We start from the raw sequence: 20,631 nt of genomic DNA, 5'->3' as shown, positions 1-20,631 counted from the left end.
AGTGTTAAATTGTACATTTCAAGCACCTCTGCTCTCACATTCCTGCACATTTTACCCTCTGTCTTGCAGGAAAAATTCTACATTTTCTCTCACACTATCCCAGCTGCAAATTTGGGGCGGGATACAACAAATAAATAGCTTTGACTGTGTGGTTCCTTATCACAATCCATGAAGATGGCGAAAAGATACTCTGCTCAGAGGGCCTTAGAAATGATTTTTGAAGAGAGAGAAGCTTTGGAAGACAATGAAGAGGAAGAGTTTTCAGAATATGAAGATCATGTTTCTGTCAATTCAGAGTCTGACAGTGAGTTTGAAGAAGAGGATGAGATTGACCATCAGCCAGCTACGAAAAAAGTCCATCTGCAGCCAGTCCCAAATCCAGGCCGTCCGCAGCCAGCCCCAGGACCAGGCCGTCCGCAGCCGGTCCACAAGACCCGTGAACATTGGCTGAGTGACCAAAACATGAACACCACACAAGGGTTAAAGAAAGCCTGTGTAAACAACATAATTGTGATACGGTGAATTAACAAGCTAATATCTGATTGTGTCCCAGGTGTCACGTTGATGTGGTTCCACTGGCTGGTGAAATCCTCCAGGAGATCTCTGGATCCTAGAAGCTTCTCCTCCTCACAGAAGGTCGACAGTGTGCAACCCTTTACCACCACCACTTTAAAACAAACGCATGATTAGCGACGTAGTTATTCGATATTTCACTGTTTCTTCAGATAACTTGTGTCTTCATGGTTTATTTAAGTAGATGTGTTTGTTCTTTGGAGATGTCCGTTTTGGATTAACATAGATATGAACTTTTTTCAATAAGTTAACTGTTTAGATATTAGTTATTTATGTATCACATCTCTGCTCCTCACAGGCTTGAAATAAACATACTGATGTGCTGTATGTGGTTGGTTGATTCTGAGACAGGCTCCTGTGAGCTGTGAGACACCAGTGAATCTGTCCGTGTGCTATCAGAGCGCTCACTCGACTCTACATGACTCATTACGTTCACAAATTGGATCAATGACTGTAATAAATATTGCCCTGTCACGACAATAATTTGACAGCTCAATCAAAACATCCATCCAGTGTCCGTCAGGCTGTAGAGGATTACAGTGAGGGTGTTCATCCAGCCTGTCAGAGGCATCACAGCACTAGCCTCTGGGTTTGCCTGGTCTCATCCACTCAGTATTGGAGGCAGAGAATCTGAGGCTGCAGCTGTGAACAACACACTTTTCAGCTGCTGCCAGCATTTCTCCTTTCCTGTAGGCATCACACACTGAGGCTGGTTGTGATCAGGAGTTAAGATACCACACAAATGAAGCAGTTTTCTTCTGCAGGCTGACAACAGGGACCAGAGCTGCCAATATACAGACTGAGGTAGTTCGCTACAAAGTCAGATAACTTCATCAGGTCGTTGTTGGGTCTGTTGCCTAATACGAGGTGCATTTGATTTCTGATGCACAATTACACAGAGTGTCTGTGAGGAGACAGGTGTCCCAGCAGTAGCTGCCTCTTCCCTCCTCCAGAAGCTGTAGCTGCTCTGCAGTGTGTTTGAGCTCATTAATTACACTTTCAATATTCAACGTTATTGCTTTCTTCCTTTCTATCAGATAATTGTCTTGTAGTTGTTGTTCTACCGCTTGATTCCGACCAGGATGTTTTTAATCCGCTGCCTCTCGATACAACTGCACAGAAAAATGGATAGGTGCATGTTGCAGTTCCAGCACACAGCCGGGGGTGCTGGTAAGTCTGTCAGTGACATCACAATAGTTGTCTAGCAGACTTTTGGCAACAAAAACTCAAGTTAATCACGGTCCAGGCAACACGGAGGGAAATTAAACATTGCTCTTCTTCATATACTGTATTATTGATATTGTAACAATACAAAGCTGGTTGATAATCAGTTTAAGACACTGACTAAGAAATGTGTGTCCTCTAGGTGACACCACCTCTGAGAAAACTAAAATCCTGGACACAGTCATGGTCACCACTGGCAGAGCTTTTACTTCTTCACTCCAGGTTCTAATTTCATATGCAAAGCTGACTAATCTCACGAAAGCTGCAGCAGACACAACTGTCTAACATCGTTCACCAAGTTTTACCAACTGAAATTTAGGACACAGTCTCATACGGGGAAGACAATGACCTGAACTGACTTCCTGCCAAACAGCGCGTCTCTGCAGGTGGATGTGGACGCTTGTTTTCCACACCATGCTACCCAGCTGTTTGTTGGGTAAGACTGAGGGTCACACTTGTGTTATGGTCCACGGCTGTCAGATCCTGCCTTGTTACAGCAGAGAGCCTGATTTTAATTTGACCCAAAGAGCCATATAAGCTGAAGTTATTATACTGCTGTGTATGTTTGACTGTGTTTAGTTGAGACACAGCTCAATACTACAGACCTCTGAAGGCAGCATCAGTGATGTGACTGGTCAAACCATAGACTGTAAGGTCATAAATTCAGCCTCCTCCATGTTATTGGATGGGACATGGGACAAAACTAACAACTTACGTTAACACATTTTTCTCAAAAATGGTTTCTGTCATTGTTGGTAGTTCTTAGCTGAGACGAGTCATTGGGAGAGCATCAGTACACTCTAAAAAGTAATTCAGGTGACCTGTTACAGCCACTTAATTAAATGCATGGTAGCAGGCCAAAAGATCGAATTTATTGATTCAGATCAACATTTTAAGTTGGCAACATTATTTTGTTGAGTTACGATGAAATAATAATGTTGATAATTACATCACCTTAATATTGTGTCTTATTTCAAGTTATATGTCTGCATTAAGTGACTTGACATAGAGTTTAAGTTCTAGTAACTTCATAAAATTTGCTTGCCAACTTAATTTTTCTCCAACTTAGTTCAGGATTTTAAGTCCCCATTTAACACGCCCGGACATGTTCAGACAGTTGGGACTGCCTGTCAGAGGACCTGACTGAAGGACATTTTCAAGGCAAGTATCATCTCACTCACATGTAAAAAACAATAAATTTCAGTGTTCTCAATTGTGATCTTGACCATTAGTGGGATTGTGTACGGATGTTAGGCTACAGCTGCTGGAACATGTTGTACTACTACACATAGCTAATGCTATTCATATTTAGCAGGCCATCATACCATTTAATGTAACTCAGCAAGGGATACAAATGATAAAGTTTCATTTTATGCATCTGCTCAGCAAGAGGGGTCTTTTCATTTATGCTGTGGAAAGAGAAAGCATTATCTCTTGTTTATTTAACTACAAATTACCAGCCTTTGGAAAGTGGAAAGTTCTGTGAGAGGGGTGAAATTAGTGGAGTTTCTTTTTTGTCTTTCTTGCTCATTTAATTCAGTGTTGTTTTTATGGCTATTGCACATGCCAAAAGAGATGTTAGGTGTGATATTTGTAGTATAAATGATTTTAGATATTGGTTACTGCTGTGATATAACAACTTTGTATTTTTCGTAGTTTTAAAGGCTGCATTACATTTCAGTTTAGGGATAAAATATCAAGACCTACATTTATCTACTTGACATAAAGACTTTGCATTAACAATTGTATCCAAGATAGGCTTACTATGTCATTCTATTTTGATTAGTGTTTTAATAAGTTGGCCCATTTGTAAAAAAAAATAATGAGCTGGGGTTGCAAAATGTGTAAATTTGGAGCCTCTTCAAAAACAGAGTTGCTAAAACATTACAGGCTACACCATGGTCATGGGGGGCAATCACTGCCATGTCTTCACCAAGATTGTTTCTCTTCCTTCAAAACATGGGGTAGCCTTAGATCACATCTATCAAGGAATCACTCTCAGGAAACTCAGGAAAGAGTGAGATGTGTAGAAAGTCTCTTTTACTTGCCAGTGTTGCAGTAACAGTGCAATCTCCACAGAAAAGGAGTTTTTTGAACATCACGGTCAGCATTTGAGAAACAGAGAATCTGAAGCATTTCAATGTTTTGTCAGGTTACCCACCTGATTTGTTGCATGATCTGTTTGAGGGTGTGGTTCCCAGAGAACTTGCTCTCTGTCTTCAAGTGTTTATCAAAAATAAATACTTCAACCTTGATGAACTCAACAAATGCATCAAAACATTCCCTTACAAATGGTCAGACAAGACTGATGCTCCACAGCAGATCCCTTTGACTTTTGCAGCAAAGAAAAGGGTTGGAGGGAACGCCCATGAAAACTGGTCATTGCTGCGATTCCTGCCCCTCATAATTGGATCAAAAATCCCTGAGGGTGAACCAGCATGGGAAGTACTTCTAGTACTCAAAGATATAGTTGAGCTTGTTGTGAGTCACGTTCACACTGAGGAAACTATTGGTTATCTAGATAGTAAGATCTCTGAACACAGACACAGGTTTCTCATATGCAAGTGATGAATATTGCCATTATTGGTGATAAGCAGTTGACCCCAGGATCGGACCAGAAGTCAGCAACCATCGTGGTTGAGGGAGCCAAAAATCCTGGTGGGAAAGGACATGCCAAGTTGCTGTGCTTTGCTCATGGGCACAATATATGCCCTGAATCTGAGTTATCGGAAGGAGCTTAAATCAAAATTTTAGGTTTTTCAGAAACTGTTCCTCGGACTTGATGGACTGAGAACCAGTGCAAAAGTGACCAATCTCAAGAACGCTATTTTCTGAGGATTTGTTTGAGAGTGTGAAATTATAGGGAACACAAGGCACTGTGTTATTTGTGTGTTATATGTGGTTGTTTCTCTGTCAAGTTGCCTGAGATATGGTTTATGTGCAAGAAATATTGTCTTAACGGTTATTTAAAGATTTTCAAAGAAAGTTATTTTAGCCTACAGAGGAAATGCTAGTTTTTGTGTTTTGGAAATGATTGTCGGTTTACTCATGTCATTATGCAGCTTATGCATAGAAATGTTCACTGTTCAATTGAACTGCAGTTCAAAATAAAAAAAAGTTAAATGCCAAACAATGTTGTTGAATCAATTCTTTTTTTCTTAAAGGTTACAATATCGTTGTCAACTCAAAAACCTGTGTTCATTATCATTGAAATCAAGTACAAAACACTTTAAAAGTCCTTCTCAATAACTTGGAAAAAGTACTTGGAACAACTTAATTTTAATGAGTAACCAACCTGAAAACTATTGTTTATTGTAACAATTTTTTAAGTAAGTAGAGATTCAAAATACCTTTGATTGCAGATGAAAAGCTAATTCCCCTAACTCAATGTTGGTTGTTGGTTAAAGATAATTTGCCAAAAACTCAAAAAGATCAATGCAAACTGGTGCGTTAATTTGTTTTTAGACTAAACAACAGTTTTTAGAGTGTAGGACCTTACCATCGGTAAGACTTGTCCAGATGATGCCATCGCTGCAAGATGGCAACGTTTGTATCAAGGATTTTTTGGCTTCATCTCTGGATAGTGGGAGGAAGTGGAGACGTGTCGTCCATCTTTTTTTATAGTTATTCAGAATCATCTGACGTTGTGAGATTTAGAAGGAAACTCATAATTGCATTTCTACCATAACCCATGATCTCTGCTGTGGACTCACTTGTAGGATTTAGTCAAAAGATCGGTAGACATATTTATCTCATAGTGTCTCCTTGTGCAACCCGTCCTCCTGGCTCTAGGGTGTAGGTGAAATGAGACGTGGAGGCGTCCAGGTGAAATGACAGTCCATTTTATTGTTTCAGAACACAGCAGGCTACAGCAACCAGCTCCTCCCACTACCCCTCCCCTTAGTAACAGCAGACCAGTAAAAGCCCTCCTCCACCCCTCCAGCTTTAGTCAGCTACACCCCCTTTGGAACAGCAGAGACACGTCAGTGTCCACCTTTAAAGCAAGAAAATAGCTTGATATTTGGACCATGATTTCCAATTCATGTTTTTTATACAAAAGCTACACAATGTTACACTTGATCATCAGAATACAATTCAACTGATTAACTTTAGTGTTTGGACACCATTTAAAATGTGATCAGATTCTTTACTTTAATGGAGCATTACCACTAAAAAAACTCAACACTATCAGACTTAAAATACAAGGGACTGCAAAAACAAGAGATGAGTATCATAATTCTGAATAATGAAAAAAGCAAACTAGAACCAGTTTGTACAATTACAGACTTGAGGAAAACAATAAAAAAGTAAAACAAGTGAAAGAAGTAAAAATGAAAAACAAAATACATAAAAAGGGTTTTTGAAAATCAATTGTTGAGATCAGAATCCATGTGTCATGTCACGATTTGATGTCAGCCCCCCGTCAGGCTGAGAGACCAGAACAGAACCGCACTTAAATCTTGTTTGTCCCAATGGAGTTCCCATAGACAGGAAACTCTGCTTGCTGTTGTTGAGTCATCTTCAGGCACTTTCTGAAACCCCGCCTCCTCCATGTGGGCGAATCACAATGCAGGTTCATCCAGATCACATGATACAGCTGCAAGAGGGAGGAGAGGCATGAGTGGAGCAGACAAGGAATGAGGGGAAAAACCAGAGGTGAGAGGAAGGAGACCGAGTGCAGCCTCGGTAAAGACCACACACACAGATCAAACATCACACACACCACATCACACAGCGTTGCAATTAGGAGCAGTGTGACCATGCAGCAGCCTCCGTGAGTAAATCCACTCTCCTCCCCCCTCAGCCATTTTATCCAGACACTAAACCTCCCTCCTGTGCCTCTGCTTTATCGGCACAGGAAATGGCTCCCTCTCATGTCAGCTAACACAAGGCCACAGAGGGACTGCAGATATTCTTACCTAGTAGAAAGAGTAGTTTAATGTTGTTCTTGGTATTTACAGGTCGGTATCAAACCAGGCCAGTTGGTTGGAGTCGCCGGGTGGCAGGCCCTCTATCAGTTCCTGGGCGTGTCCCAGGTCAGGCAGCCCCTCAACTGGGGGATAGTCCTGGCCCGGGTGGTGGCCTCCACCCAGATCGTGGTCCATCATGGGCTCCATGCCCATCGTGTCCCCTCCGTAACCCCCTGAATGGAAGGAACGGTAGCTTGGGTCTGGGGGAGGAGTGGATGGAGGAGAAGCAGGGGAAGCAGAGCAGTTGTTAGAAGCATGTTAACAAACCAAGCGGTCACACAGTAGTATGATCAATCCACACTACACAGCAACACAGCACACGCCCTTCCTCTGATCTACTGCTCAACTCCCTTCAAAAAGACTTTGAACTGAAGTTAGCTGAACTCGTGGTCCAGTTCACCACGTTTACTTTGGTCCCACAGACAGAAAAACATCTGCAGTGACCAGGTCATTCTTTCATTAGTCGGACTGAGAGCCAATTAAAGCTGTTAGTGCTGAGAGAGAGAGAGCGCTGTAAATTAAACAGCCAACGCAGGCCCCTCAGCTTATTGAGCAGTACACAGTCCAAGGTCCTGCTACACTGGTAACATTCAGATGACTGACAACTGTGACAACTAAGAGCTGCAGTATTGCATGTGTTAGAGCCACCTGTGTTGTGCTGACTGACCACAGGGAGAAATTAAGTATTACTGCCCTTCTTCACTGTCTGTGGTTCTCTGTCTATCATGACCTGCTACAACCAATCCTGTTATCTGCAGTAATAACAAGGACAGAAAGAGCTCCGTCAGTGGACTGACAATTTAGATGTAAAGGGGAATAAGAGTTCCATGGGTTTATAGGAACTCATAGGACAGAATTAGCCTGAATTCAAAGGCACTGACAACAGCTCTGACATTCCTGACTTGTCCCCCATGTGTTAGAGCGCCCCCCCCCAAGCCGGAGGTGAGATGACTTACCTTCCTGTCTGTAGCCCAGATGATCTCCCTGTGCTCCGATGTCCAAACCCAGGTCTCCAGTCTACAGAGCAACAGACACACACAAAGATGAGCAGGAGGCAACCGTTTGTAATAGAGCACAGACATTTCTGCACCAAAGTTAACTTTAAATATCTGAGCGTTTTGTGCACAAACATCCTGCTTTAAACACCAGAGGTGATTTTAAACGTGTCGCACCTCGTTCCAGGCCATTGGTTCTGTCCTGAAGAGCGAGCTGGTGAGTTCTACTGAGAGGCGTTTCTTGTAGTCCTGGGGTTTGTCCTCAGACATACGGAACAAAACTGCTGCAGCGTAGGTGGCTGGAGGAAGACGAGGGGTTTATAGATTAGTCACGTTTATGTGGCGTGTCAAAAATACTCTTGCTATAAATAACAGAATAATGAAGCCATCATAGGGGGTACTGCCATGAGTCCAGAACAGTTTTTTCTAAGTGACAGTGTTTTATACAAACATAACCAGACATTTCCCAGTGGGACTCACTCTGAACATCTGTGGAGTTCAAGAGTAGCCAGTATGTGAATGACTGCAGTATGTAAATGTGTTGTTCACATACCAACTCCTTCGTTGCGGCTGTGCAAGAGCTCTGTGAGTGGGGCAGTGGCTCCCTCTGCCTCGATGGCCTCAGCAGCCTCTTTGTCCTGAGCCAGCTCACACAGGACGCCTGCTGCTACACGCTGGATGTTCTCAATGGGAGAATACAGCAGCTGCACACAAATACAGACAGGATGCTCAGCAAAACTCAGGCTGCACAGTATTGTGCTGCTGCAGACCACTAGTTCAGGGATGCAACAATGAATGTGATGACACAGCAGACAGCACAAGAAACTCTTCTTTACTGACCATGGAAAAAGTCATGATTTTTAAAACTACCCCTATATTACAAATATTTAGATCCATTTTCCCCATTAATTTGCTTCTGACAATTATCAAGTTTATAACATCTTGAAATCTTCAGAGCAGTTCAAGCTCCTCATTCTCAATATTATTTGGGTTGACTGTGTGAAAAAAGCATTATTGTACCTGTACAAAGAGTGGAATGGTGTTTAGTCCTCTGATGACTATTCTGTTGTGGACATCTCTGGCCAGGATGTGAAGTGCTCCTGTGCAGCCCTCCACTATCTCCTCCATACGAACTCCCTCCTACAACACAATTAGTCAAGTTCAAACTGTAGGAAACACTTTGATGAAACATGGCACCACTGGACTATGTGTTCCATTATGCCATGCTGGTTTAGTTATGGACGTGTGTGTTCGTGCGAGCTCTCACCACAAACTGCTGCTGTGTGCCTCCCATGCTGGTGCGTCTCTGTGTGTCTTGGTGTGCTCTGACCAGCAGCTGAACCAGTCTGGGGATGGCTCCCTGCTCCCTCAGAGGAGAGTGGTTTGCAGGGCACAGAGCCAGATTACGGATCAGACCAACTGTCGCCTGATGGAGAAACAGTTACATGTTATTTAAATGCCAACTTTAGGTAGTTAGCTTTACAGCTGATCAGGGATCACAGTAAAAAGCTACGTTTTCAAATACAGGTTTGTATTCACATATGTTGAATTGCAACATTCTAATTCTCTCTTGATTCCCTCTGCCAGACCACAGGTGAAACAATTTGTCTCAGTCGAGGGACAAATTGTACTAATACTGATTTTAGTGGTCAATAACAACAAATACCATATATTATAGACCTGATGATGTCACTCAGGTGCACCTTGCGGTCTCTACATTGGACTGGGCACAGAACAAGCAGGGATTTGCAACTTACAGCAGTGAGTCAGTGCATTTTTATTGCACAAAACATTCAACCCTGAGAGGCCCAAAGGAGATCTGCTGCCAACATGGGTCAGTAGCCAGCTCCACTACAATACTGAGCCTTTAAAGCCAGGTTTGGCCCATTATTTTGGCTTCAATGTTTGGTTAAGTGTAGAATGCTTCAGTGCACTAAAAGTACAGCCAAATAACTGTCTGACAGTACGAAGAACAGCTTATGTGGCAGACTGCTGCTGGCAAGTCTGTGCGCGTCTGTGTGTGTACCTTAATGAGAGGCCAGTGTGACGGCGGATGTAGTAATTTGACAACCACAGGCAGACCGTAGTGCAGTCTCACAGCATTCTGTGCCATCTCAGCGTCCTGGTGTCGAGATGTGAGGTGACGCAGGGCACAAATTGCTGGCTCTGTGATGTCTTCTCTGTCTCCTGCCCGGAGCACTGTGCGCACCAACGCCTCAATACCTCCAACCTACAGAGAGACACATTAATGATACATCACACATTCAATCTTACTGTCTCAATCATATTAGAATTTTTTTTAAATATGAACTGTGTATGTGCGGTGTGTCTCCTCACCTGACAGACCATCATCTTGTTCTTGTAGTTGTTACAGGTCAGGTTAGACAGAATACCAGCAGCACAGGTCACCACATTAATGTCATCACTGCCGAGCAGCTGAACCAGGGTTCCCAGCAGACCCTCCATTCCCTCCTGTAGAGATACACAGTTATGTTAACATGCAAGGAAAGACTGGGAAGTTGTCTGTATAGGCATCTGCTCAGTAATGTTGCCCGATACCCCACATAATGACTTCTGCTTCAGTGTTAGTACAAGGGACAGTTCTCATCACCTGTTTGGTGGCAGCATCTGATAGGTTCCTGAGAGTCCAGAGACAGTTCTGGACCAGTCTCTGGCTGGGGTCTGTCAGGTGGAGCCCCAGAGCCTGCATGCCTCCTGGAACATGGAGAGAATTAGTTACCAAAAAGTAACATGTTAGCGTTATCACAAATCAATATATTTTCTGTTATTGTTGTTTGCTGCAGTGGTTGAGATGATAAATACATTTAAAATAAGCCAAAAGGAAGAACTCATGAATGTACAAAAACAATAAATCTATAATAACAGTAGCATGATATTCTCTCGATTGTTTGAGACGTACCAGCTTCTACAATGGCAGGCTTGTTACTGGAGCAGACTGACAGCACTTTGAGAACTCGGCTTGTGGTCCACAGCAGCTTCTCATAGGTGTAGGTCCTCATGATGTTGACCAATGCCTGAGGGCCACCACTGGCCAGGATTATCAACTACACAAACAGAACACATGTAAAACATTAGGGGTTTGAATGTTCTCATGATGGCCACTGTGGAGAGCTGTTGTCTTGAAATGTCAAAATCCTGCTATTCACCTTGCTTTCCTGGTTGCCGTAGGCCAGTATCTGGAGACAGTCAGTGGTGATGGCCAGGAATTTGACATTGGTCTTGTTGAGTAGAGCCACCATTTTCTGTAGACCACCAGCTAGACGGACAGCCATCTTGGCTCCTTCCTGGTGCAGGAGGAGGTTGTGGAGGGTGGTGATAGCGTAGAACAGGACAGAGTCCACTGGTGAACTGCAGGACAGACAGATTATTAGATTACTGTGCCACTGGAAAAGATGCACAACTAAATCTCTGTCACAGTTGATAGACAGCGGAGTCAGAGAGTAACCATTAACTGAGAATCAGAAAATCACGTAAAAAAAAACAAAACGTTGCTTTCTGTACAGGTGAGCAATAGTAAATTAAATAAAAGAAACAAACTATCCTCACATCGTCCTTTCACATACCCAAGCATTTTAACTAGAGCAGGTATTCCTCCAGACTTGAAGATGGCCAGCAGACCCTCTCTGTGATGGGAAAGGTTGTGCAGTGTTCCCGCGGTACAGCGAGCCGTCTCTACATCGTTTGTGTTCTGCATGGTCCTGACAATAGCAGACACCATCTGTGGGGAGCGCATGATGGCATGGCGAGAAGCCTCTTTCTTTGAAAGCTGGTGGACCATCACTGCAGCTTTGTTTACTACGACCTGGAGGAGACAGACACGAACGTTATGGGATGATAGTAAGAAAAAACAAGAGCTAAATCCAGGAGATACTTTCACAATGGACAAGTACCTGGTCTTCATCGTTGAGAAGTTTGGTGAGTTCTGGTATGGCTCTGGTTGCCAATTCAGCGTCATCTTGATAATTGATCAGATTGACCACGGCGTGTTTGAGCATTTGCGATGGCTCTGCCAGCCTCTGGACGTTGGTGGGGTTTGCTGCATCAAACTGTGTCGAGGGGATCTGCATGCCCTCCTCAAGAGTCTCTGGGAACATTGCCGCACGCACCCGCTGTGCACGTGTCATGGCATACTGACCATCTATATCTGGAAAAGAGGGACCATCAGTTGTTTTGTTATATTAGGTTTTAAGCTCCAAGATTCCATGTGCAGTGAACAGCTCTTTCTCCTATTATCAAAGGAGTGTATCACAACTTACCTTGTACTTGGTCCTGGGAGAAGTTCTGGTTGAAGCCCTGCTCCCACTCATACATAACCTGGTTGTCGACATCGTCTTCCTCAGGGTTGCCCTTCCCACTGAGGGAGGGAGCAGTTGTGGTGGCACCTGAATGGATGCCTGAGTCCAGGTAGGACTGTTGTTGCCAGTGACTGACTGCTGCCTTACGGTCTGGCTCCATGGCCATGTCCAGCTCCATCAGATCAGCTGTAAGAGACAGGAGTATTAAAAAGTGTGCATCAACAAATGGAAAAATAGCTTGTTCAATTCTTCTATCGAGGGAAAAAGGCTCTGGCTTGTTAGATTCTTTAGACCAATCACAATTATCTTGGACAGCAGAGATCTGTAAAATAGTGTTTTAGAATTGCAAATTCCCTGCAAAGAAAATATCACAAAAAGCAGTCAGACATGGGAAGACTGTGTTTGCATGATCCAAATCTTTGTCCAAATAAAATTGTTGGCCATCTTGCACTTGTAATTTGTTGTTTACCAAGGTGAAGAAAATTTGTAAATGGTGACAGGCAGGAACCAGAAGAGTAAAATGCTACGCAAGACACAGCCAATAGTTGACTACAACCAATGAGCAGAGAAGCTATGTGGTTATCCATTAGAAAAACTTGATGCAGTCCATGATGCAGCAGATGACAATAATGACATAATGCAGAGGAACCGGTATTGTCAGCTTTATAATTTCTTTGGAACAGTGTTGCGGGAGAAATAAATGGTCTACACAATAACTGTCAGAAATTTAATTGCACTTGTCCTATCCAGCAAAAGTATTTTGTAAAAAGGATGGTTCAAAATACTGTATTAACAATGTTATTTAATAAGCAGAGTACCAACAGTCTCTGAATGCACAGGATAGATTTCTATCTCACTCTAACCTGCCATTTCACCATTTGAGCATGAAGTTTGATTTCACACTAAACTGAAATCAATAACTAATTCACTTTGCTCTAATGAGAAAAAGATCTGCACCAGGAGAAGAGGCAGTTTGGAACAGCAGCAAAGTTTAACACACTGTGTGTGGGGGGTGTCAAATATGCAGAGAAATGATTAAATAGAAGCTAGAGAGTAAATAGGTAATTTCTGAAAAATATGAACTCACCCTGGGAAGCCATGTTCCGTTCTCAAACCGCGACCAACACAGCTTCCTGATCTGAAACGGAGAAAAAAAAGGCAATTAGGGCAACTACCCCAGTCACAGCTCGCCTTTGCTCTCTACACTGCCGATCTACTTTCTTTCCAATCAAACACAAGACATTTTATTTTAAAACAAAGTGATCATAGCAGAGATTAAGGCCGATTGTTTGTGTGTGTTTTTTCTGAGGTGTTTTGTTAAAATGAAGCAGTCCAGACAAGTAAGTTTCCTGGGCCTTCTTTCCTTTCCTGCCTCCTCCCTTTCTTGGATTTCCTCCTCTGTTCACACCAGCCATCCAAACAACAGCAGCTCGCACACAAAGCCTTCATTAAGTTTAGCAGCTAGCTACTATTTAGGTGAGGAAGGACGGGGGGAAGTGGAGCATTGGGTGGAGAGAAAAGAGGCAGGAGGGGGGAGGAGGGCATACGCATTCCTGCACTGGCTTTGAAGCTGAAACCACACTCTCCAGGAAAGTAAACACTGGCAATGGCAGCAGAGAGGTAGAGCAAGCGAGCAAGAGGGGATAAAGTCAGAAAATGTTTTTTTTCAATTCAAACTCATAGATATATGTCATGACAGTAACACACAAAAAACACTAGGAAAATAACTCAAATGAGAAAGTGGGGCTGTGGTCCCTGAGTCAGAGACTCTTTAGTCAGACCCTTTCAAGTGTATCTGTAGTTACTCAAAGATGAGTCCTCCATGATGAATGTAGACCAAACCCCATTCAGTCACGGTATACCAGTTTGGACATGTTGTAAGAACTAAGAGAAAAGTGATGGAAAATAAGGGTATGGCCAAAAAAAAAAAAAAAAAGTACCACAGCTCTACGTTGTTGACATCAAATCTCTTTAGCACTGTTCAAAACGCATTAACGCAAAAATAATTTACTACAAGACGGTCCGGCCATGTTTCTATGCAATAGTGTGAATTTAAGTAACCTACTTTCATCCCCACAAAAACAGCTCGTGTAGGATTATTTCTCAGTTGTCCCCACTGAAAGTCAGTGTATAGCTGTTTTCAGACATGACCTGCGGGTAAAATCTGGAGAATTGGCTGCAGCGTTTACCCAAAGTTTGCCTTTCACACATGCACAACACAGCGGGTGGTTCGCTGCACAGACGCTGAACAACAGCAACAAATCCTCAGCATTATTCATGCAAGAGGTGGAGCAGTTGGGTGCAGCAGGCAGACAGGAAGTGACGTATTAACTCTGCTGTGTAGATCACGAGATTTTGTTTACATCACACAGACACTGGCTCTAGCTCTTATCACCACAAACTCTCTTCACATATCTTTTTCGCAGGGAGATGTTTTCTTTTTGTTTTTTAAATGTTTGCGTCCTTTGCGTGTTTGAACCGCCAACCCCCCCACCCCGCTCGTGGTGAATCCAGCAGGGAATCCCTCTCTGTATTCACACAACACTTCTCCTGGATTTCTACAGACATTATACGAGGGGGCCAGGCAAAGAAAGTCTGCCGACACCGCAGAGCATCTCACTTGGACATTTGCGTTAGCACATGCCCCTCCTCCGGAGTAAATACGGAGGAAGTGCGGAGTTCAGTGCACGTCTGAAAGCAGCTAAAGAGAATCACATTCTGAGCAGCCACTTTTTGCCCCAGGGCTCAATGCAGCTGTGTTACTGCACTAAGGTCAGATGTTGTTAGTGACAGCAGCAACTCTGAGGTCAGTGCCTGTAAAATAAAAAAAGGTGAAAAAATTGCTGCGAGAAATACTATTTAATAGGTCAGGTAACTGTGGTCTGCAGAAATTTGACAGTCAGGGTATTATTCACAAAATAAAGTAGTAGAATATAATACAACATACACCCATCCCCTGTAACAATTTACATCTAACTACTGAGTTAGATGAATAATTACATCCCCCAGAAAAAGAGTCGTATATCTATCTGCCTGTGGTCAATGACATAATAATGCCTAACAATGTTACAGTCGATATCTGAGAGGTATCCTGTCTTCAGAATTGATCTACTTTTGGTCTAGTTTCAAAGAAAACACTCGGCTGTGAATAGGCTGTCTGAATAAGTCATGTGATCAACTTGATCAAGAGACACCCCTCAGGTCTTCTCACATATCACATTTTGCAATAACAGAAGTCCAATAGATATCGATATGCTTATCCATTGTGTGCCAGCACAGTGAGGAGGTATAACACAAAATTGATCTACCTCAGATATGTAAAATGATTGTTACTATTGACAGACATGAACATTTTTTTTGCGATATAATTGTTGGCTTTATCGCCTAGCACCAATACTGTAACATTTTCACAAGGATATAAAAGACTCAGCTAATGTATTAAGGACATTGTACAAGTGCTCCTCCACCGTAGTGAATTTTTTTTCAGTGTTTAAATATGTGTCTCCTAAACGTTAGAGTGAATCAAACATACACAAGGTAAACTTCAAGTCCTGTAGCCTACGTGTCCTAATAACTTCTGATTAGTGTTGGTGTTTATTGTTAACGTGTAATGTGAGCTCAGGTCATCAGGGGAGTGTGGAGGGAGGAGCAGGGTGATACCACACGGAACGTAGCGGAAACAGCGCGTGAATGCACGCATTGGGGAAAGTATTAACCGACATGTGCAAAATTAGGTTGGTTAGAGGTTATAAATGTTTCTTTCGATACATTTCATTAAGTTCCCATGCCCTGCTTCTGTGTATTAAAAACATAAATTTAGATGTTAATTTAGGAGGCTTTTTGATCAGATGGTTCTGCACTTCAAGTATCTGGGTGATGTCTCAATCAATACTTTCACATTAGTGTTCTTTTCTCAGTTATTCACCTTCATTGGCTTTTAGCTTTGCTTCGACCAGTTCTTTAGAGTTCTTAAGACTAAAATCCAACCAGACATCTGCCTCTAGGCTTTGTGATGGCTTCAGTGAGCTACGACCGCCCCCTTTGTCTCATGTGGACAGATCTTGCTGCGTAAGACGAATGACTACATGAGACAAGTGATAGTAAATCTTTAAAGACTGTAACAGTCATACATCAAAAGATCTAGCTCAGGATTTTGTGAGTCAGTATCGGATCAGTTAAATGAGGATCAATTTAAATATGATTGTTCTTTTGTTTTAATGAGCCCTACTAACCCCTTCAGATTCATATAGGTATTTCATGTTCTTTAATCTCTGCTTAAGATCAAATGTGATTTGGTGTTTGAGTTATATGCCAATATTTAACAGTCTTAAAGATATTCATGAGTATAGGCTCCAAAAGCAAAAAGCCAACAAATGGTTATTTAGACACTACAGTTGGTGATTTAAAGGTTTACATTTTGTTTTCCTGAGGACTTGTTATCTCAACTTTAAAATGCTCTATACCGTACGTATAATATGTTATGTCTAGAACAAGAATATAATGGAATCAAATTAAAAATGATAAAGCTCAAAGAGAATACTAAAAGGCTGAGAAAAAAAAACAAGTATAGCACATAATAGTACAAATCAGTCTGGCATGAGGAAAAGCCGATGTGTAGGAGTTTGTGGTATTAAATGGTCATCAATATACAGATTAATTCAAGGACAACTGAACCACTGCTCTGAATTACTTCCCTCCTCGCACACCCACACCACACAACTCGGCTGTGTCATTAAAACACTATCTTGAGTCAGGCTCCAAAACTGCTGCTTCTAACCACAAACACACCAACTCAAACTCGCTGTTCACACGCCATCCTCCAGAGCTGTGCAGGCCTGCCCTCACATAACCCAGCCCTGCCCTAATGGGAGCCATATGTCCCATACAAGGCTGCAGAAAAATCAAACATACAATCAAAGTGCACAGTGGAACCATTTATCATTCAGACTGGTGGAAAATGTGGTCTTTTACATCTGGCTTTGGGAACTGAGCCGACGATAGCTTTTTTTGAAGGCCGAACGAGAAAAGTCTGGTCTTCAATTGAGAGTCACAAATGGCCGCCTTACCCTAAAGTCAAGAATCTGACTCTTAAAACAAAAAGTCATTACAGGAAGAGTGTTCCTAGATATCAGGCTTGCAGCCGAACCACAAGAATCTAAAAAGAGGTTTCTTTCTTCTTCTTTCTTTGAAGCCACATGTGAAATCCAATATGTAGAGTTGTGCCTGATCCAGTTTCAGCCATATGACTCAAACCAGATGAGTAATGAGTGACATAGCAGTCACAAGAGTCAGATAGTCAATCTTGGCTTGTGCAGTATGGATCATCAGGATAATTATGTAAAAAGTAAGAAAATAAAAATCTTGATTGCTCTCACATACTAAGGCAAACTTGGCTCGTTGAACCATCAGGATTTCCCACATGTGGCTCTTGCTTAATTGCACAGAGGTCATCTCTGTCAAGATTAGGCACTAAGCCAAATGACTGACAAGTATCATGAGACAACTTCATTAAAAAATAATAAGTCACCAGCTCGTTATTCCATGTCCACAATGACTCCTACAAAGTCTAAAGCGTCTTTAGAGTTTAAATATCTAAAAACACGAGGAGCTAGCTAAGCACAAATTTATAAAAGGCTGTGAGCTCTAAGTGAAATTTTGAGTTTTTGAACACCTTCAGGCACAAGAAAACAATGACAGATGCTGTCACACAAATAAAAAAATCCTCGTCCTCACTGCTGCCCTGTGAGTATTGTCTTCTCCTTTCCTTTTTTAATTTGTGGGAACTTTAAATAGACCAATCCTGGGAGGGTTGGAAACCATATTTATTCATAGATGGCAATCAAAACAGACCAATCCTATTTCCACTTTCTAAACAGAAAAGATCCTCATTCTGTCAGCAAATTTGAGCCTGGCAACCAAAAAACAAGGTCAGTTAAGTTTCTATATTTACCTAGGGTGCAGAGGACAGCATTCTATTCCCATTTCAAAAAAATAAATCACTGTATGAAATGCACTTCTAATTGCATTTCACTCATTTAGCCCGGAGACATTTGGGACTTAATTTTATCCTCCTAGTGTGAGGTGGCATTTAAATAATTCATGCTAAATTAATTTGTTAGAGGTAACAAAGTCCTTGAGTTAAAAAAAAATAAAATTGAGAACAAGACTTCAAAAGGAGTTTCAACTAAATCTCATCTAAACTCCCGCACAGCCCGTTCTCTCTCCGGTGACAAAAGCCCACAGTGGTTTCAATACAGGCACATAAGATAATGACCCAAACAAGCTGTATTATCAGCACAAGCAGGGAGACGGAGCTGCCACAGGATTCAGTGTTAGCCACGTAATGTGCAGGGTCAGCAGCACTCACTGCTGGCTGCCAACAACACAATGAGCTCAATGCCTGCAGCCGCTGCAGTGTTTTGTCTGTGTCTCAACTGCACAATAACACATGCCCATGGAGAAACACGAGCCCTGGAAATGCTTATATATTGATTGAAATATATTTAAAAAAGGAAAAATTTGAATGTTGTATTTTCTTGAGAAAAATCTAATCACCAGTTTAAACTGAACATGTATTAATACCAATTGATCAACACTTATACTGATAATTTCAGATTTACTTTAACATTTTTTTTAAAATGTGCCTCAGAAATACAAGTATGACAAATAACCACAACGGTGAATTCAAGAGACAGAAAGATTACATTATAAGGTAATACAATACCACTAAAGAGGTTGATGACAACAGCCTCCTCGCAAGTGGATCACCTCAAAACAAACCACTACCGGTCTGTGATGTAGACAACACCCACGCTTCCGTCTTTAGAACAATTTAATGCACTGTTTGAAGGAAATTTCGCTGACAAGATGATGTTAGTCAGTTTTTGTTCCACAGTGTAATCTGATTGGAGATTGATTTTTTTAAACCATGTTGAGACAGACCTAAAGTCAATGCAGCGATTTCTGTGGTATGGAAATACTAGAGATTTGTGTTATTGGTCCAGTAAATGTAAGTAAAAATTGGATCCAGCCCCGTCCTCATCTAAAATAAACAGTATAGTAGTTTCAGAGCTTTAGCCATTTAAACAAATTTGGGAGCCGCCCGATGAGATGTCATCATCCACGCAGATAAACATCCATGTTTTTTATCTAAATCATCATTTCCGATGTAACCAAAACATAATCAATGACGTGTAAAACCAAATCTCAACCATCAGCGCCTTTAAACCACAGAACCATTAAGTTTTATCCACAGAAGCAGCCAGTCCGCTGGTTTCCAGTATCGACAGTGCGGCGAGAAGCAGCGAGGAATCCAACTTTCCTCCGTAGTGACCCGCCGGTCCGTGCCCAGCTGCTCAACACACACACACACACACACACACATCTGGCTGAGCAGCTGGAACTAACGCGAGGAAACCAAACCCCCCACACACAATAGATCGACACATTATCCAGACAATCATAGAAATATTAGCGTGGTTCTCCCCGTCTCCTCCACAGCTGCCCGGACTTTCTTTACTCCAACACCAGCGACTCAAATTTCACACCGTGGCTCCTCCTCGTCTTCCCCAGGCTCAGGGAGGAATGTGTCGGTCTTTGTTTAAAAGGACGATTGGAAAACACACGCACCGACATTTCACTAAAAACTCACTCGCGTATGATCGTTGACGAAACATTTAAATTCCAATTCCACCGGCAACGAGCTTCATTCAAAGTCAGAGTTTCGAGCAGTTTTCAGTTTTTATAAAAGTTCAAACTCAACTTTGAAGGAAATGTTTACGTAAAGGTCAATAGACCGCTGCTTTATCTAACTGGACTAAATGGGTACATGTGAACACATGGCCACCGCAGACCGGGCTCAACAAGCGGGTCTCTTCTCGTGTTAACTGTTAAACCGAACCAGCTGCAAAAACAAGCGAGTCCGACTAGAGCAGCAGCACAACTGGGCTACTGTTGGTTAAGCTAACTAACCCGGGCTAACGTTAGCTAACTAGTGAAACAAGCGAAGACACAACATGTTGCGTTTACTCCTAAACCTCCAAAAAGGTTCGGAATAAAACCGCGAGGCAGTGGAACTACTGCCCACTTCTACCCGCTGGTGTCTGTGTTACCGGAGCTGTGATAAAGTCAGTGAATGTCGTCGGTAAAATGTGGATTTTCCCTTTAGGCGGTGGCCACCGGCAGATCCCAAATATCTGCCGGGAGAGGCTCACTAGCAGCGGCGGCGGCAGCAGCATCATCCCCGGCCGGCCCGCACACAACAACCCGTCCGTCCCCGTTCCTGCTGCCAGTCACCGCCAAGACCAGAGGCAGAAAGTGAGCGGAGCCCATAGCTGAAGAATGGGGAAGCCTACCCTTGTCAACAAAAGCAACTCCGTCCACTCGGGTCCTGGAGGGTAAAAACACGTAGAAATGGAGAAAGAAAGTCGAGCGTCAGCGGGGAGCCCACGTCCACTCCCTCCTCAGTCAGACTCACACCAGCCCGGAACAGACACTGGGAAAGGTAAGATGGCGGCGTAGTTATATAGACCGAACAACACCTCCCGGTCGTCG

General features: G+C 42.6%; 2 protein-coding genes across 2 annotated transcripts in view; one reads left to right on the top strand and one right to left on the bottom strand.

Annotated features, from left to right (window-relative positions):
* The window catches only part of ulk4 (unc-51 like kinase 4), a 76,974-nt gene extending 76,360 nt beyond the window's left edge, over positions 1 to 614 (top strand). The window contains exon 25 of the mRNA XM_034610388.1: positions 554 to 614. Coding sequence (XP_034466279.1) covers positions 554 to 614 — 61 coding nt within the window. The remainder of the gene's footprint in view (positions 1 to 553) is intronic.
* Positions 615 to 5,842: 5,228 nt separating this feature from the next.
* On the bottom strand, positions 5,843 to 20,590 carry ctnnb1 (catenin (cadherin-associated protein), beta 1). Its single transcript, XM_034612357.1, has 17 exons — positions 20,433 to 20,590; positions 13,166 to 13,216; positions 12,040 to 12,264; positions 11,674 to 11,927; positions 11,347 to 11,585; positions 10,930 to 11,131; positions 10,683 to 10,827; positions 10,374 to 10,477; positions 10,100 to 10,234; positions 9,789 to 9,992; positions 9,030 to 9,188; positions 8,783 to 8,902; positions 8,316 to 8,466; positions 7,940 to 8,061; positions 7,724 to 7,784; positions 6,717 to 6,967; positions 5,843 to 6,394 (listed from the first exon to the last, which is right to left on the bottom strand). Exons 2-16 carry the CDS (start codon positions 13,176 to 13,178, stop codon positions 6,753 to 6,755), a joined length of 2,349 nt encoding a protein of 782 aa, XP_034468248.1. The 5' UTR covers positions 13,179 to 13,216; positions 20,433 to 20,590; the 3' UTR covers positions 5,843 to 6,394; positions 6,717 to 6,752.
* Between the last annotated feature and the right edge of the window lie 41 nt (positions 20,591 to 20,631).

This window comes from Hippoglossus hippoglossus, chromosome 16 (assembly GCF_009819705.1).
Source record: "Hippoglossus hippoglossus isolate fHipHip1 chromosome 16, fHipHip1.pri, whole genome shotgun sequence".
Lineage (NCBI taxonomy): Eukaryota > Metazoa > Chordata > Actinopteri > Pleuronectiformes > Pleuronectidae > Hippoglossus > Hippoglossus hippoglossus.
Note: the sequence above shows the minus strand (reverse complement) of the source record. Positions and strands in the feature narration are given on the sequence as shown.

Coding starts and splice junctions, on each gene's coding strand:
- ctnnb1 (XM_034612357.1), bottom strand. Junction 11,132..11,346: donor GCTCTAGTTAAAATGCTTGG/GTATGTGAAAGG, acceptor TCTGTCCTGCAG/TTCACCAGTGGACTCTGTCC. Junction 10,828..10,929: donor ACGGCAACCAGGAAAGCAAG/GTGAATAGCAGG, acceptor CTGTTTGTGTAG/TTGATAATCCTGGCCAGTGG.